Genomic DNA, 18,330 nt, shown 5'->3' with positions numbered 1-18,330 from the left:
GAGGCCAAGGTGGGTGGTTCACCAGAGCTCAAGAGTTCCAGACCAGCCTCAGCAGCATAGCGAAACCCCATCTCTACAAAAAATACAAAATTAGCCAGGTGTGGTGGCTTATGCTTGTAGTCACAACTACTCGTGGGGCTGATGTGGGAGGATCACCTGAGCCTGGGAAGTCAAGGCTGCAGTGAGCCATGATCCTGCCACTGCACTCTAGACTGGGTGACAGAGTGAGACCCTGACTCAAAAAAGAAAAAAAAAAAAATTCTGGATTCCCAATTACCACTTTTTAAGTTTCTAGGGTCATTCTCTTTTTCATTGAGACAGGGTCTCACTCTGTCACCAGGCTGGAGTACAGTGGTGCAATCACAGCTCACTGCAGCCTTGACCTCCTAGGCTCAAGCGACCCTCCTACCTTGGTCTCCCAAACTGTTGGGATTATAGGCATGAGCCACCACACCTGGCCTCTCAGGTCACTCTGAGGCAAGGCAACTGGTTTAGAGATGGGCATGTACAGCAACCCATCCAGAATTCCTGTTACGTAAGCCTTCCTCAGAGGTCTAAGTGGTCTTTCATTTTCTAGAAGGAAGCAGAGAAAATGTATTCGGTTATTTGAATTAAATTTTAGCATACAGACACCTTGTCTAAAGCCCTTCAGACCGATAGTTGCCAAAGTCATAGTTATGAGAAATTTACTTTTTTGAGGGGGTTTGCTTTTAAAAAGAACTCTCAGGGACAGGCAAATCTACATTAAGCAAATAATGTGAAAAACATAACTAAAACGATCTACTTAATTTTACCTGTTTTAGAACGCAGATTCCCAGTAGCAAAAAGGTATTCAAATGGTTTTGTAAGGTCTATTCCCATTGTAAAAATCCTCATCAAATTGTCAGTGTTCATGGAAACATTGGTCTTCTGAGCCTTCTTATCAAAAGCTATTTTAATAGACACTAACCAACCTTCCAGTTTTTCCTGAAATAAGAAAAAAAATTAATATAAAATAGTATGTGAGCCAGGTGTGGTGGCTCACATCTATAATCCCAGGATTGGGTGGATCGCTTGAGACCAAGAGTTCAACATGAGACTGGGCAAAATGGTGAAACAAAACCCTGTCTCTACAAAAAATTTAAAAATTAGCCAGAAGGGCGTGGGGTGAGGGGTGGGGCATGCCTGTAGTTCCAGCTACTTGGGAGGCTGAGGCAGAAGGATCACTTGAGTCCAGGAGCCTAAGGCTTCAGTGAGCCATGATTGTGCCACTGCACTCCAGCCTGGGAAACAGGGCAAGACCCTATTCTCAATAAAATAAAATAGTATGTGTTTCAATTATCACAAACTTCATATTTATTCCCATGTAATCTGTACAATCTTTAACAAAGGTCTACTAACATACATCAAAACCAAAAACCTGAAAGAGGGCTTTTCAGGTGCAGAAAGGATAGCTCTTCAATGTCACACCCTCCTTCACCCATTATACTTGTTATACACCTAAAAACAATCACACGAACTACACAGTCCATCTTAATCTATGCTGCCAACACTCAGTGAAATGGCTAAAGCAGCCTCCAATTCCAAAATTACAGCTAGATTGGAGGAATGAGTTCTGGTATTCTGCAGCACTTAGGTTGAATACAGTTAAGTGTATTTGTTGTATATTTTCTCACCGCAGCCTCAACCTCCTGGGTTCAAGGGATCCCCCTGCCTCAAACTCCTGAGTAGGTGGGACCATAGGTATGTGCCACCATGCCTGGCTAATTTTTAAATTTTTTTTGTGGAGATGGGGTCTCACTTTGTTGCCTAGGCTGGTCTCAAACTCCTGGGCTCAAGCAATCCTCTTGCCTCAGCTTCCAAAGTGCTGGGATTACAGGCGTGAGCCACCAGGCCCAGCCTTGTTGTATATTTTCAAAAAGCTAGAAGAGGGCATTTTGAACGTTCACAACACAAAAAAATGATACATGTTTGAGGTGATGAATGTGTTACTCTGATTTGATCATTATACATTATTTACATATATGGAAATATCACTGCATACCCCATAAATATGTAGTTATTACATGTCAACTAAAAATAAAAGAAAAAAAGACTATACACCATCAGCACTTCCTATGGGTGGTTCAGAAACCATTGAAAATACCTAAGAGAATGTTTGAAATAGGTTCTCTCCTATATTTGATATTTGGAAGAAAACCTGGAAGATGTACATAGGTCACTTAATCACTGTATGCGTTTTCCAGCAGGCCCCTGAGTCAACACATTAGCCATTGACTATTGATAATCCACCTCTTCAAACTACCAGTGTTTGAACACTCACACTTGAAAGACCTAACTATTCTTCCAGAAGACAGCACTTGAAGTGACACATTTCATTTCTGTATATTCTCTGGCACTGACACTGCATTTAATGTCACTGTGTGGTGCAGTAATATTAAATTTTCAGTACTTGGAAGGAATAAATTTTGGAGAGGTGTGGGAAGAAGGAATATATTTTATAAAATGTTACAATGAATATCACAACTGACAACACACTAGTAGGATTTGTAAGTACACTGCTAAAAATCTGTAATGTACAGATAAGGAAATTACCAGAGAGTGAAGGAAGCTGTTAGCTCACCCAACAAGGGTGTTAACGTAGGTTTGGTCTCTATCAAGTGAACCTAGAGGATCAAGTTTGAATGGAAGAGCCTGGCATCACTGCTCCACCTCTGCTGGTTGCTGTTTAGATTCCTTTCTTGAGCCTACATCTTCCTGTGTCATAAATATTTTTATCAGGTGTACACTGAACACTTTATCTTCACAGTCGAGATGGAATAAGAAGCCCTGGATCCTGACAACTGATTTATTTGTGTTCTTCTGCCTTTTTTCCATAACTATGTCTACTTCATTATTTGGGTTTAAAATCAAAGCCAGAAAAGCTAACTCAAGTGTTTTATGGTTAATCTACAAATAATACACAAAATACGGTTGCTATTTTTCAATTTTATATTGCTTATTTCAATGTAAATACAATGTGAATTTTTAACAGTCTATAATTCATCCTATGTCATGGTCATGTATCTTCTGAAGATTGTTTTTATGCTCCAAACTCAAAGGTAGTACTACATTACTCAAGTAATGTAGTAACTCTAGCTGGTAAGGAAATCAGATACTCGGCAATGAATTCTCTGAAAAAGCCCCAATTTTCCCTTTGTTTCTCTCATTGCTGAAACAGATCACCTTAGTAATGCCTTGCTACAGAAGACTCATTTCTTTTCTTTTTTCTGTTGAGACAGGGTCTTGCTCTGTCACTTAGGCTGGAGTGCAATGGCGTGATCACAGCACACTGCACCCTCCGCCGCCTGGGCTCAAGCAATCCTCTTACCTCAGCCTGCTGAGTAGCTGGGACCACAGGCATGGCCCACCAGGCCTGGCTAAATTTTTAAAAAATTATTTGTAGAGACGAGATTTTGTCTCTGGGCTGTTTGCCCAGATTGGTCTCAAACTCCTGGGCTCAAGTGATCCTCCCACCTTGGCCTCCCAAAGTGCTGGGATTACAGGTGTGAACCACTGCACTAGGCATTTTTTTCTTTTTGAGATAAGGTCTTGCTCTTTTGCCCAAGCTAGAGTGCAGTGGCATGATCACCCCTTATTGCAGCCTTGACCTCTTGGGCTCAGGGATCCTCCCACCTCAGCCTCGCAAGTGGCTGGGACCACAGTCATGTACCACCATGCCCAGCTAACAGTTTTTTTTTGGAGACAGGGTCTTGCTCTGTCACCCAGGCTGGAGTGCAGTGGCGTGATCTCAGCTCACTGTAACCTCCGTCTCCCAGGCTCATGCAATTCTCCTGCCTCAGCCTCCTGAGTAGCTGGGATTGTAGGAGCATGCCAGCGTGCCCAGCTAATTTTTATATTTTTTGTAAAGACAGGGTTTTGCCATGTTGCCCAGGCTAGTCTTGACCTCCTGAGCTCAGGAGATCCACCCACCTTGGCATCTCAAAGTGCTGGGATTATAGGTGTGAGCCACTGCACCCGGCCACTGCTAATAGTTTTTATTATTTCTGTAGCAATCTCTCTATGTTGTCCAGGCTGGTCTCAAACTCCTTGGGCTCAAGTTACCCTTCTGCCTCAGCCTCCCAAAGAGCTGGGATTATAGGCATGAGCTACTGTACCCCCAGTCTCATTTCTTTTTCTTTTCTTTTTTTTCCTAATTAGGAATTGATGTGGAATGAAGACACATTTCTAAGTGTGGAATACAATGAGCCCACCATGCTTCACTTTAAGTAGATGGGAAATGTAAATTAACCTTTACTTGAAATCTTTAATTTAATAACAGATTAAATTAATAAGAGAAAACTTATGCTACCTGCTTTCAATTTTTGTCAGGAAAATTCTAGGCTGCTGAAATTTTTCAATCTAATTTTATGGACACAGAGCAAACAGAAACGAAGATTATTACCTTTTGGGGAGAATATAAATAAGAATTACCACCTAGATAAGAAATTAGAAGGCCGGGCGTGGTAGCTCACGCCTGTAATCCCAGCATTTTGGGAGGCCAAGGCGGGTGGCTCACTTGAGGTCAGGAGTTCGAGACCAGCCTGGCCAACATGGTGAAATCCCGTCTCTACTAAAAATAAAAAAAGTAGCCAGGCATGGTGGCACGTGCCTGTAATCCTAGATACCCGGGAGGCTGAGGCAGGAGAATCGCTTGAACCCAGGAGGCAGAAGTTGCAGTGAGCCGAGATCATGGCACTGCACTCCAGCCTGGGAGACAGAGCAAGACTCTTTCTCAAAACAAAATAAAATAAATTAGAAGCCAGGCACAGTGGCTCACACCTGTAATCCCAGCACTTTGGGAGGCTGAGGCAGGTGGATCACCTGAGGCCAGGAGTTCAAGACCAGCCTGGCTGACATGGTGAAACCCCATCTCTACTAAAAACACAATACATTACCTCTTAGATTACATCTTTTTGGGGATACGATGCAAAATATAAAATGCCACTGCATCAACATTCTTATGAAATCATCTTTTGTGCCATGCCAATTTTCTCTCTATATACATCTACAGTCAAATTTCACTACTCACAGTAGTTATGTTCTAGTGAACACTGAATTAACACATACGAAACCACTGCTCCTGGGCAAAAATACAGGGCTGGGTTCCTGCAAGTCTCTGGTCATAACATTCTGGTCAACGGATCAACCATACAATCTTGTTTAATGCAAGCTTTTCTTGAAAGGCACCTTATTTAACATACCTTGTTAATTCATTAACACTGAACACTAGACAGTACTTCGGTGCTATGCTTGGGGACCGTTATAAACAGCAAAAACTGGCCAGGCACAGTGGCTCATGTCTCCAATCCTATCACTTTGGGAGGCTGAAATGGGAGGATCACATGAGCCTAGGAGTTTGAGATCAGCCTGTACAACACAGTGGGACCCTGTTTCTACAAAAAAAATTAAAAATTAGCCGGGTGTGGTAGTGAATGTCTATAGTCCCAGCTGCTCAGGAGGCTGAGGTGGGAGGATTGCTTGAGCCTGGGAGGTTGAGGTTGAGGCTGAGACCCTGTCTCAAAAAAAAAAAAAAAAAAGTCACTAAGAAGAAACACGACAATGTGAAAAACATAGCACTGAATACACCTCAAAAAGGGCCCTCTTTATAGTATGAGCTGAAACAGGAAAGCAGAGCATCACCCTGCCCCGCCTCAGCTGTAACATTTGTCTCAGGAGACCCAAATTCTTCACTGCTCTGCTCATGTGTATGAATAATCATGAAAGCACCGAGTAGTGACATTAAGGTTACAAATAAATTTTAGCCAGTGAGCGAATTCACAAATACAGAATCTACAAATAATAAGGATCAACCATATGTATGAATATAGGCCATTTGCTTTTTATCATTAACACTGTGACCAAGATTTGATGTGATCTTTATATAAAAATATCAAGCAAATTTCCAAACCTGGTGTTAAGCTAGGATTTCTGACTCCCTTACTGCTAAATGAACAAACAAAAAAGAGACCACATAAAATGCCAAAACTAGAAACTATAAACATGCAGAAAACAGTACTGCTGGACAAAGTCACACCATTCCACAAGTGGTACCACTGGCCAAGGGTGGACATAGCACGCATTTACCTTCAGGAACATAAGGAAGAGCTGACCCGGTGTGAGGACTTCTTGGTTCACTAAACTATCAGGATTGTCCTCCATGCACTCTCCTTTGGCTAAAGCAAAGAGCTTTCGCGTCATGAGACAAAGCATATAAAACTTTTCAGTATTGGATTTCAAGTGGATACAGATGCACTGGCTGTGAAAACAGAAAAAAAAAAAAAAGCTTCAAACAATTCAGTTGGTAATACTACTTAATTTTCTATTAACCAAGATCCCCAACTCATGCTTACTTAACTTTAATTAAATAAAATTAAGCATTCAGTTTTTGAGCTGCACTGGCCACATTTGAAGTGTTTATCATATGGCTGGTGGCTATGCACTGGACAGCACCAGTATGGAGCTGGCTTCTTTAGTAATTATACAGTGGTTATATAAGACAACGTCCTTGCTTTGGAGAAATAAAGAGACACAATCCCTGCAACTTTCAAACCATACAGAAGAAAAATGTACATCTGTGTACACAGAAAGTAAAAAAGTAAATGTAAATGAATGAAATGTTCACAATTAGTGAATATAAGAATCCAATGTACTATTTGGACATTATTCTGGAAGTCTGAAATGATTTCAAAATAAAAGTTAAAAAGTACTATAAAATAAAACACGACTACTAAAAAAATACAAGTAAGGAGGGCCACAAAAACAAAGGTAGCCCCCGGCTAGCAAGGACCAGAATTCTACCCCAAGATTCATTCTCATTCCCAAATGACTCGCCTGCCCAAACTGCAACCAATACAAAGAACCACTGACAGCCCTCCACCCCTCCAAAAATAGTTTAGACGAAGCACACATACTTGAACAGGAACTCCGCAGCTTGCTCATTTGGATACCAGTCAGGAACATTGAGTTTTACTCTGAAGCATTCACCTAGGTAGTTAAGGACCTGTTTTTGTGTCGAACAACCCTCTTCCATTACAATCCTTAACATCTGAGAAACAGAGTTCCTAAGGAAAGAATCATCCTCTTTTCCTTTGATGAGCTCCTGAAAGATCTGATAATCAGAAAAGCTGACAAGTGCCTACAATAGAAAATAAAAAGTTTAATTGCTCACTAATAACTAAAATATTTTATCTATTCACTAATAATTATCTTCTCTCATTTTTTAATACCCAAGGAAAATTAGTACTCTGCTATTGCTGAATCAAAGTAAACTCTCTAAAATAAAGCATTCTTTGTATGATAGCCAGACAGCAAAATGGCCTCCAGGGTCCTCATCTCTTGGTGTTCACAAACGTGTAGTTTCCTCCCATGCCAAATCAAGGCTGGCCTGCTTGACCAAAAGAATGTGGTGAAAAAGATAATGGGAGACTCCCAGGGCTAGGTCACAAAGGGCACTGCAGCTTTTGCCTTCTGCATCTTCTGCTCTCTGTTCTCTCAGCTAACTATGTGGAGGAAGACAGTTGCCTCAAGCAGCCTACAGAAAGGACCATGTAGAGAGCAACCCCATGAGGAGACCTCCTGCCAAAAACCAGCACTGATTTGCCAGCCATGTGAGTGGGCCACCTTGGAAGTCCTCAAAATGACTGCAGTCCTATCTGACATCTCCATGCAACCTCCTGAGACCCTGGGCCACAATTGCCCAGCCAAAGCACTCCCAAACTCCAGACCCACAGAAACTGTGAGACAGAAATGTTTATTGAGTTTTAAGCTATTGAATTTTGAGGTAATTTGTTTTGGAGCAGTAGATAACTAGTACAGTATTATTTTAACAAAGAGAATCCATCCAATCTGCACAGGATACTACCCCCAATGAATTTCTTCATAACAAAAGAATGCATTCATTAAGTCATACCTTAAGTGCAAATCCCAAAGGAAGAAAAAACAGTTCCTTCCGGTAAATAAAGTTCAACATAACAGTGCCATTTTCCAAGTAGTGGAGGTTCATATTGACAGCGGAATGTTCTTCCCTCACACAGTGCATTGAAACTCCTATTGAACCAAACAACAAAAAAATCAGAAACTCACTGATACTATAATTGCTTCAACCATTTTTTTCTGAACAATCTTACCCTCTTAGACAGAATTAAAGCCAAATCACTAAGTTTAGCCAAGACTGACAATCAAAAATGTTTCTAAACCTCAGCAAATGTCCTCTTGCGTGCAAAATCTACCCAGATTGAGAAACACTAATGTAAAATAACTGAAACTATGAACTTAAGCAAACTTCAAAGTTTCCCTCCAGGACAGAGTCCACGTCTTTTAGCACTTTATATCCGCCTTAAACTGTAGAGTCTGGTCAAGACATGGTGCTTGATCTAATAGTTCCAATGGAGAAAAGTAGAATTTTAGATTTTATTTCAGTTTCAGGCAAAGACTGCTAAGACATACTACCATCAACTGATGCAAAGGAAAATGACTAGACATTCGGGCACGCTGTTTTTCTAGGTATAGTATGTATGGCTATAATTAAGGTCTGATTTTTAGCTCAACTATCAGGACAAATTGTTTAACTGTCACGGTTGCTCAAGAATACAACATGCTGCCTTAGGCATTGTCAAAGAGAATGCTCAAACAGAGGCCAGGTGGCTGTCAGACAGAGACCCTGAGGGGTGTGCCACAGTGGCCTGAACCAGAAGACATCCAAGGCCCACATTCACCTATGGCCAAGCCAGACTAGCTTTCATCTTCATAAGCAGTAACAAAAATACACATGCTCTTTCAGTTTGCAAAAGTGCAGTAGCCTGAACCAGAAGACAGCCGAGACCCACACCCACTTATGGCCAAGCCAGACTAGCTTTCATCTTCATAAGTAGTAACAAAAATACACATGCTCTTTCAGTTAGCAAAAGTGAAACATAATAGAAAGTTGGTTTTCCACTATGAAATTTTTGTAAATTTTAAAATGCTTATAATTGATAAAAATCATATATATTCAAGGTGGACAATACCTTGAATATAATATACATATATTATAATGATTTCTACAATCAAAACTGATGAAAACATCAATCACCACCCATAGTTATCATTTGTATGTATGTGTGCACGCATGTGTGGTTGAGACACTTAAAATGTACTCATCAAATTTTAAGTAAGCAGTACAGTATTACTATCGTCACCAGGCTATACATCAGATCCCCAGAACTTATTCATCTTGTAACTGCAAGTCTGTATCCTCTGACTAACATCTCTCCATTTCTTCTTCCATCCCAATTATGAAAACTTAACACAGGAATGCTCAATAGAAAAACAACAAAAAACAAAAGAAAGGTCAGACACAGTGGCTCATGCATGTAATCTCAGCACTCTGGGAGGCCGAGGCGGAAGGACTGCTTGAGCCCAAGAGTTCGAGATCAGCCTGGGCAACATGGTGAAACCCCATCCTCCCAAAAAAAAAAAAAAAAAAAAAAATTAGCCACGCATGGTGGGAAGTGCCTGTAGTCCCAGCTACTTGGAAGGCTGGGGTGGGAGGATCATCTGAGCCTGGGAAGGTCGAGGCTATTGCGAGCTGTGATCACACCACTCTGCACTCCAGCCTGGGTGACAAAGTGAGACCCTGTCTCAGAAAAAAAAAAAAGAAACAAAAATATCAAAGACTATTTAGATGGATCTACTTTAAAAAAAAAAAAAGATTTTAAATTTTCCTTAAAAAACATTCTAATAATCTCCAGAACTTACCATAATGAGTATAACCAGGCCCTCTGGTTTTCCATTTTGGTCTTACCATTGCAATGGGAAAATTTCTCCGAGGCATAATTAACATTCGGATGACTTTTTCAATGCCATTGATTATAAAATAGCCCCCCATTTCCTGCCAAAAAGACAATTGCAACTTGTTAAACAAAGATACATGACTAACTGTAAACATGAACTTCATTCCTAGCCAAAGGTAGTACAACACACAGAACAGGAACACAGAGGTGAAACGTACTACTGATCCCCTGAAAACAGTACACGGACACTGTCTTTGTGTGAATTAACAGTTTTCTCAAGTATACCACAAAGGTCCTAGGGACATGAGAAAAAAGTATGGAAGAAAAACAGGGTACTTCTCTTTATCAGACAGGCTCAACCTAACTTACCTTTCTGTCCCCTAAAATGACTTCAGTCTTCAAATAACACTAAAAAAAACTTACTCCAAAGAGGGGTTGAAAGATAAAAACTGGGCCGGGCACGGTGGCTCACACCTGTAATCCCAGCACTTTGGGAGGCCGAGACGGGCACATCAGGAGGTCAGGAGATCGAGACCATCCTGGCTAACACGGTGAAACCCCGTCTCTACTAAAAATACAAAAAATTAGCCGGGAGTGGTGGCACACGCCTGTAGTCCCAGCTACTCGGGAGGCTGAGGCAGGGAATGGCGTGAACCCGGGAGGTGGAGCTTGCAGTGAGCCACGATCGCGCCACTGCACTCCAGCCTGGGCGACAGAGCAAGACTCTGTCTCAAAAAAAAAAAAAAAGAAAGATAAAAACTGTAACCATTTTGCTTCCATACTCGACTATGGTTTCCCAAATAAGTTCAAAAGCTTGATTGTATGAAAGCTCTGGAAACCAGAAATTTGGATTAGCTAAATAGAAAAATATCTTTAATAGCTCTGCTCAATATCACATTTCTGTAATAAACAGCTACTATTTACGAATTGCCTACTATGAAACAGGCATATTATACTAGGTGCTCTATGTTATCATAACATTTAATTCTCATAACAATGAGTGGGGTAGCTATTATGCCCATTTGCAGCAGAGGAAACTGAGGCTGAGGGAGATTAATTTCCCCAAACCACAAGACTGATAAGCGGAAGAGTTGTGTGTCAAACCCAGATCTGACACCAAAACCCTCTTCCCACCACATAACACCATCTACCTATTTAGTAGGCACAGTCTGTTCATCTTGATTACCCCAACTCAACACTGCAAAGCCACCTAATATAGCTGAAAGAAATGATGAAGGGAATGCGTATAAGTCATTTAATATGCGCACAGAATCTTACTGTTAGCAAAGCAGACATTTTTATTTTATTTTTTTAGTGACGGGGTCTCACTGTCTCCCAGGCTGGAGTGCAGTGGCACAATCATGGCTCACTGTAGTCAGGCCTCCTGGGCTCAAGTGATGCTCCTGCCTCAGCCTCCCAATTAGCTGGGACTACAGATCCATGCCACCACCATGCCCAGCTAAATAGACATTTTTGACCATAGCTTTGTGGGTTAAGACAGCTTGAAAAAAAAAAAAAAAAACAAATTTCATGGAAGTATGTCTCTATCATTCAGAAAATTAGGGAAAAACCTACCAGTTCTTCCCCCCTGAACAATAATATTCTCTAATTTTATAGCCACTTTTTCATACTGTCTAATTTGATAGTTATTCAGAGCCATACACTGTATGCAGGCAAGATACTGATACCTCTTTCACCTATCCAGAAATTGGAGCAGACAAAGAAAACACTGACACACTTCTTGTCTTCTTACTCCCAACCCAGGCCTTCTCTACTGTCTCACGCCTGGATGCCCGTGATTACCTCTGCCTCCTCATGGTGCTCAATGAGGGCTTGTGGGGGAAGGTTATATAAGTTGCAAAGCTTGGATTTCACCATGATGGGAACATAGCCAAGAAACTGCTTAATGATTCCTTTTGAGATTCCATTCACTGCCCAGCTGATATCGGCCTAAATGAAAACAAGAGAAAAAGTTACTTAACAGAAATATCTGCATTTGTGAGAACAAATGAGTATTTTCAAAGACTGAGGAAGAATATCAATTAAATTATTTTATGCCTTAGATTTAGAAGGTGGGATCTCTTAGACAACAGCACCAAGAAAGCAATTTCTGGCATAAACTTTATTAGGCACCCGCCCTACTCCCAAATATGTGCAGTGTTGAGAGTCACACAGCATCACTAGTACTCACTGTCAACTTCCCACGGTAGGTACACCTTCGGCCCCGGCATTCTGCTGGATAAACGCTGACCTCTTTGCAGATGGTCCCTTTTGGAACTGTAGGTGGACTGATAACAGCATCCAGAATAGTAAAAGAGATACGCTCATCTTTGAAAGCAAATTCAAAGGGAGGTATAGCCTGAAATGCAATTCACACTATTAAATTGCTTGCATTTCCAAGGCATTTTTTCTCTAAGACTCTTCCAAATCTTATGTGTTCTACAAACATTGATGTCTGTGATGCCACTATGACACACCTAAAAAGGACAGTTAAGGCTACCTCCAGTTGGCCGGGCGTGGTGGCTTATGCCTGTAATCCCAACACTTTGGGAGGCCAAGGTGGGAGGATCATGAGGTCAGGAGATCGAGACCATCCTGGCTAACACGGTGAAACCCTGTCTCTACTAAAAATACAAAAAAAAATTAGCCGGGCGTGGTGGTGGGCGCCTGTAGTCCCAGCTACTAGGGAGGCTGAGGCAGGAGAATGGCATGAACCCGAGAGGCAGAGCTTGCAGTGACCCGAGATCACGCCACTGCACTCTAGCCTGGGCGACAGAGTGAGACTCCGTCTCAAAAAAAAAAAAAAAAGCTACCTCCAGTTTACTCACAACTTCACTAAATACTTAAAACCACAATGCATTATTAGTACAAGATTGTTTTCAGTGACTACATGTGTCAGAGACTGTAGCAGGCTCTAGGGATACAGCTGTGAACCTAACAAAATTCCTGTTCTCTGAACCAAGAGCCTTGTGTATTCTTAACTTGTCTATGTGCATAGCAAGACAAATGGGACTACTGCTAATAGAGCAAGGATACGGAAACATCCTTTAGGATTTAAGACTAGATGCTTAATGTACGATGGCAACGTCATACTGAAACCAGAGCCATGCAAAGGAAAAGATGATGGCCAGGCTGGGTTTCCCTTTCCACAGAAGTTACTTCTTTGTACCATTCTGTGGGGGAAGCTTTGCTGTTCTGAGGAAGGGGCATCACCAAGCTCTCCTATATATTAATTACAAGCAACCTCCTAGCCTTAGTCTTAGAATAATGAAAATGAAAAAATGGAACCAAGAAAGAATATCAAGGAGGTTCTCCACCCTCATGTGAGTTAACTGACCTTTTTTAAATTTTAAAATTTTATCTAAAGCTGGTATTATTTTAGAAATTCGTATTTTATTTAAAAATAAAAGCCAGATGCAGTGGCTTACACCTGTAATCTCAATATCTGGGAGACCAAGTGAGGAGGACTACTTGAGCCCAGGAGTTTGAGACCAGCCTGGGCCACATCGGGAGAGGAGACCCCATCTCTACAAAAAATAAAAATAAAAAAATTAGCTGGGCATAGTGGTGCACGCCTGTGGTCCCAGCTACTCAAGAGGTTGAGATGGGAGGATCACTTGCGCCTGGAAGTTCGAGTCTGCAGTGAGCTATAACCATGCCACTGCATTCCAGCCTAGGTGACAAAGTGAGATCCTGTCTCAAAAAAAAAAAAGAATGGAGTTAAAAAAAGAGAGATTAGAAGATTTGCTTTCTTAAGACGCAGTTGCACTATTTAGAAAGAAATACAGTGAACTGTTGTTATTCATAATAGTTATGTTCTATACAGTTGCCATAAACACTGAATTAGCCAATACTGAACCACTGCTCCTAGGGTAAATACATGGTTAGCTTCCTGCGAGCCTCTGGTCACATTTCATCAATTGATCAATACACAATCTTGCATTATGTGTGTTTCTGTTTAAGGACAGCTTATTTAATACACATTATTGAGTATGTAACTCATGCCTGAACAAAGCCTATGATTTCATCCACTGATCAATACACAACCTTGCATTATGTGGGTTTCTGTTTAAGGACAGCTTATTTAATATATATGATTGAGTCCCTAACTCATGCCTGAACAAAGCTTATGTTAAATGCATGTATTAATATTTTCCCCAAAAGGCACAGCACAGCCTTCTTGTGCTTAGGAACTTTATACAGAACTTTAATACTTTAATACTTTGCTTGGGGGACATTTTAAAGAGCAAAATCATCAACAAAAAGCACAAAACATAGCACTAAATAGTGAAGACAAACTCTGTTTATAGTTTAAGAACTTAAAACAAGAAGGCCGAGCATCACCTTGTTAGATCTCAGCTGGGAAAATGGACACTAAGCAACTCAACTTTTTCGCTGCTTCTGGGCATGGTGCTTTTGGAGTAGAAGTAAATTTTAGTGAGTAGGTGAATTTGCAAATATAGAATCCCCAAGTAATAAAAATCAATTGTATTTTGAAAAGATTTTGAAAAGACAGACATATAAATTCTGACTCACAGAAAGGAGGAACTCAGTCCAAAGAAACTAGGCAAAATTATGTTTTGTAAGTAAAAAATATGATAACTATTTTTTCCCTTGGCTTTATAAATATTAGTCATTTATGTTACTGTGTTTTACAGAACATTTTCAAATACTATATTATTATAGTCCTAGCTAAGTTGTGGCATCATTTTCTATGCAGGGCCAAATTTTCTTCATCTACTTCAACCAAAACAATTATCACAAGGGACTGAATGCACAAGCAGACATGAGAATCCAGTTGTCTTTTCATTAAGCCAGACATTAAAAAGATTTTTAATAATGCAATTCATCTAACTTTTTTGCTTTGGAAAATACTTTTCTTAAAAATATTAACATATAATTGGTTTATTTATTTTTTTTTTTTTTTTGGGAGAGTCTCACTCTGTCACCCAGGCTGGAATGCAGTGGTGCAATCTTGGCTCACTGCAACCTCCACCTCCCGGGTTCAAGCGATTCTTGTGCCTCAGCCTCCTGAGTAGCTGGGATTACAGACATGTGCCACCACGCCCGGCTAATTTTGTATTTTTTAGTAGAGATGGGGTTTCACCAAGTTGGCCAGGCTGGTCTGGAACTCCTGACCTCAAGTGATCCACCCGCCTTGACCTCCCAAAGTGCTGGGATTATAGTCAAGAGCCACCACACCCAGCCGACTGGCTTATTTTTAAATTAGTGCTTTTCTAAAATTTCTCAATTGGATTTTTTTTTTTTTAAAGACAATTCTCACTCTGTTACCGAGGATGGAGTGCAGTGGCACAATCACAGCTCATTGCAGCCTGAAATTCCTGGGTTCAACTTATCCTCCCACCTCAGCCTCCCAAGTAGCTGGGACCAGCTACTTGGGTGCGCACCACCATGCCTCACTAATTTTTAAATTTTTGTAGAGATGGGGTTTCACTATGTTATCCAAGCTGGTCTTGAAATCCTGGGCTCAAGTCATCCTTCTGCCTTGGCCTCCCAAAGTCCTGGGATTACAGGTGTGAGCCACTGCACCCAGCCTGATTAACTTTTAATTAGGTATTTTTTCTCACAGACATGATACTGTAAGAATCCAGGCACAATACAAATAACCCCCACCACTCTAGTCTTTCTAAACAATAAATCTTAATGGCTCCCATATTATTTGCCGAATAGAGTTCAAGAATCAGACTGGCAATCAAAGCTCTCTACATTATGCCTATCCCTATCTCTCACAACACAAATCTTACCCAACAAAACCACAGGTAGGGTCCCCTAAGCATGTGACTCTGCTCTACTCTTCCCCTGGACGAAATGCACGTTTCTCACTTCTTGAACTCATCTAATCCCGCCCTTTCTCAAACTCCTGGATTAGTTGCGCCGCCCATATGCTCCCACAGTAGCCCACACAATTCCTTGGCAGAACAGTTCTCAAGAATATTGGCATGGACTGCTTTCATATCTTCACCCCTTCAACCCCAAACACGACAGGGAGCACTTAAATGCATGAACTGTCTCGTACACGGGACTGCCTCCTCCACATCCTCTGAGCCTAGTGCCTGGAGACACTGGGGATGCTTACTAAACGAAACTTTCCCCCACCATACTCACTTGAATTCTGCTACCATTACTCTACGCTAATAATGCAATTACACTTTTCGATTCAATCTTGCTTTTATGACTCATTTATACCTTCCTCAGCACCTGCTTAATTCATAACAAATGACGAGTAATTTCTCTCTTTAAAGCTCTAAGAGAAGGAAACTGAAGGATAACCCTGAACATTACACTGTACCTACAAATACGTTCGGAATCTTTTGAGGTAAGTCTTCAAGTGACATAAAGCCGTGTGCATTGTGAAGCACACCCCAGATAAGCCACTTCCTCACTCTCACAGCACCCCGAAACTGTCCAAACTACGGTTCACAATCACTTTTCACTCCAGAATCACGAATACATCTCTTAAGACGCCTCGACTACAAGTCTCACGAAGGCCAGTTCCGCGTCCTGTTTAACATGTTGTGCTCTCCCGCTTACCCACCGAGCCTGTCAGGATCAAGGAGCACATGCATTTGGGGTCATACTGTGACCTCCCAGCCAACTCCCTGGGATTGGCCTCGCCGCGGCAAGGGCGCCAGCGGACGCCGCGCTCACCTGCACCGCGAGGCCGAGACCCTCGTGCACAGCGTAGTTGAAGGACTCCACATGCGCCCGCGTCAGCTCCTGCAACGCTGCCTTTTGCTGTTCCCGCGGGATTCCATAAGAGGGGTCAGTCAAGTGCTTTAGGCTAGGCCCGCTGGGCAGGTTCCGCCACCGGCTGCCGGGATCCATGTGGCCACCTGCACACCGAACGCCAGTCTCTCTGTACACGCCGGAAGTAGTGGCCGGAGTCCCGTTTCCGCAGCCTGCTGGGAAATGTAGTTCCCTCTCGTTCCACCCGCCCTAGGCCCTGCGGTTTCGGTTTCTTGGGGTCGATGTAGAACCAAAAACGTCGAGTGAACGGGCCGATTAAGGCCATGTCCAGCCAGAGCGTGGCGGGCCCTCCCTTTCTCCCATATTCCGCCCCACTCATCTCCCTCCTCTGCGAAAGATGCCGCAGGTGGAAACCCGCTCCCCGCCCAGTTGAGCATGTGACCTCTTTGGCTCTCATTGGCTCAGTCAATTAGGATTGGAGGAGAGCGGTCTTCTCAGGTTCTCTTCTGTTTTCCTTAACCTGTTCCCAGTCCCATGCTGATGCCGACCTTGGGGAGTCATCCGGCCAAAGTCGTTGCTTCAACGAAAAAGCGGATGCCGGGCCCCGGGCTGACTCTCTACCCAACTCCTAACTCGCGAGGCTCACCCCTGGGAAGCCAAGGAGTGGTCGGGCCCCGCTAACCTCCTCGCATCTTCCGGACTGGAGTCCTGGGGGAGGCCTCGGGAGGGAGGTGGGAGAGGGGTCGGGCGGTACCGGATGGAGGGGATGGGGCAGCGCGGCGTCCAACTGGATTTACAGCCTCAGCTTCCGTTGCGTTCCTGTGAGCCCCTTACCTCCCCAGAATACTGATTAATCAGGGAATGCCTGCTGGTTTTTCAGCTTTATTGTGTGTGTGTTTAACAGCTATATTGCCTTATAACTGGCATACAATAAAACACATTTAAAGTGTACGCGTTAAGTTTTGACCTATGTATACAACCATGCAGCCATCACCACAATTAGAACAGTGAATTAAACCACCACTACCCAGTATCCTCCTGCCCCTGATAGTCCCTCCTTACTGTCAACTTCCCCTTTCCTAGTTCAGCTGGTACTTTTCATTCCTATATCACTTTTTATAAAAAATTCGAGCAGGGAGTCTGTGTTGCACAGGCTGGTCTTGAACTTCCGGCCTCTAGTGATCCCCTCGCCTTGCCTCCCTAAATGCTGGGATTACAGGCATGAGCCACTGCGCGTGCCCGGCCAACTGAGTAGTTGTAGTTCTTTATACAGCCTATACTAGTCCTTGTCAGATATATGATTTGCAAATATTTTTCTCCCATTCTGTGGGTTTTTACTTTCTTGCTGGTGTCCTTTGAAGCAAAACGTTTTAATTTTGAAGTGTAGTTTTTTTCTTTTGTTGCCTGTGTTTTTATATCATATCTAAGACATCATTGTGTAATCCAAGGTCATGAGGATTTAAAAAAAAATTATGGGTACATAATTAGCATATTTATGAGGTATATGAGATGTTTTCATACAGGCATACAATGTAATAATCACAGGAGGGTAGATGGGGTTTTCATCACCTCAAGCATTCATCATTTGTTATGAACATTCCAATTGTACTTCCTCAGTTATTTTTAAAGGTACAACAAATTATTGCTGACTGCAGTCACCCTGTTGTGCTATCAAATACTAGATATTTTTCAATCATAGGGATTTTCACCTATATTTTCTACTAAGAGTTTTGTAGTTTCAACTCTTACATTTAAGTCTTTGACTCATTCTGAGCTAATTTTTGTATATGGTGTGAGAAAGGCATATCACTTTATTCCTTTGCATGTGGAT

At 42.0% G+C, this 18,330-nt stretch overlaps 1 protein-coding gene across 1 annotated transcript in view; it reads right to left on the bottom strand.

Annotated features, from left to right (window-relative positions):
- POLR1B (RNA polymerase I subunit B) overlaps positions 1-16,652 on the bottom strand; it is a 35,117-nt gene extending 18,465 nt beyond the window's left edge. The window contains 8 exon segments of the mRNA NM_001135328.1: positions 795-966; positions 6,106-6,277; positions 6,933-7,156; positions 7,931-8,067; positions 9,757-9,889; positions 11,595-11,741; positions 11,983-12,150; positions 16,461-16,652. Coding sequence (NP_001128800.1) covers positions 795-966; positions 6,106-6,277; positions 6,933-7,156; positions 7,931-8,067; positions 9,757-9,889; positions 11,595-11,741; positions 11,983-12,150; positions 16,461-16,637 — 1,330 coding nt within the window. The 5' untranslated portion in view covers positions 16,638-16,652.
- Positions 16,653-18,330: the final 1,678 nt, after the last annotated feature.

Source organism: Pongo abelii, chromosome 12 (assembly GCF_028885655.2).
Source record: "Pongo abelii isolate AG06213 chromosome 12, NHGRI_mPonAbe1-v2.0_pri, whole genome shotgun sequence".
NCBI classification, from domain to species: domain Eukaryota; kingdom Metazoa; phylum Chordata; class Mammalia; order Primates; family Hominidae; genus Pongo; species Pongo abelii.
Note: the sequence above shows the minus strand (reverse complement) of the source record. Positions and strands in the feature narration are given on the sequence as shown.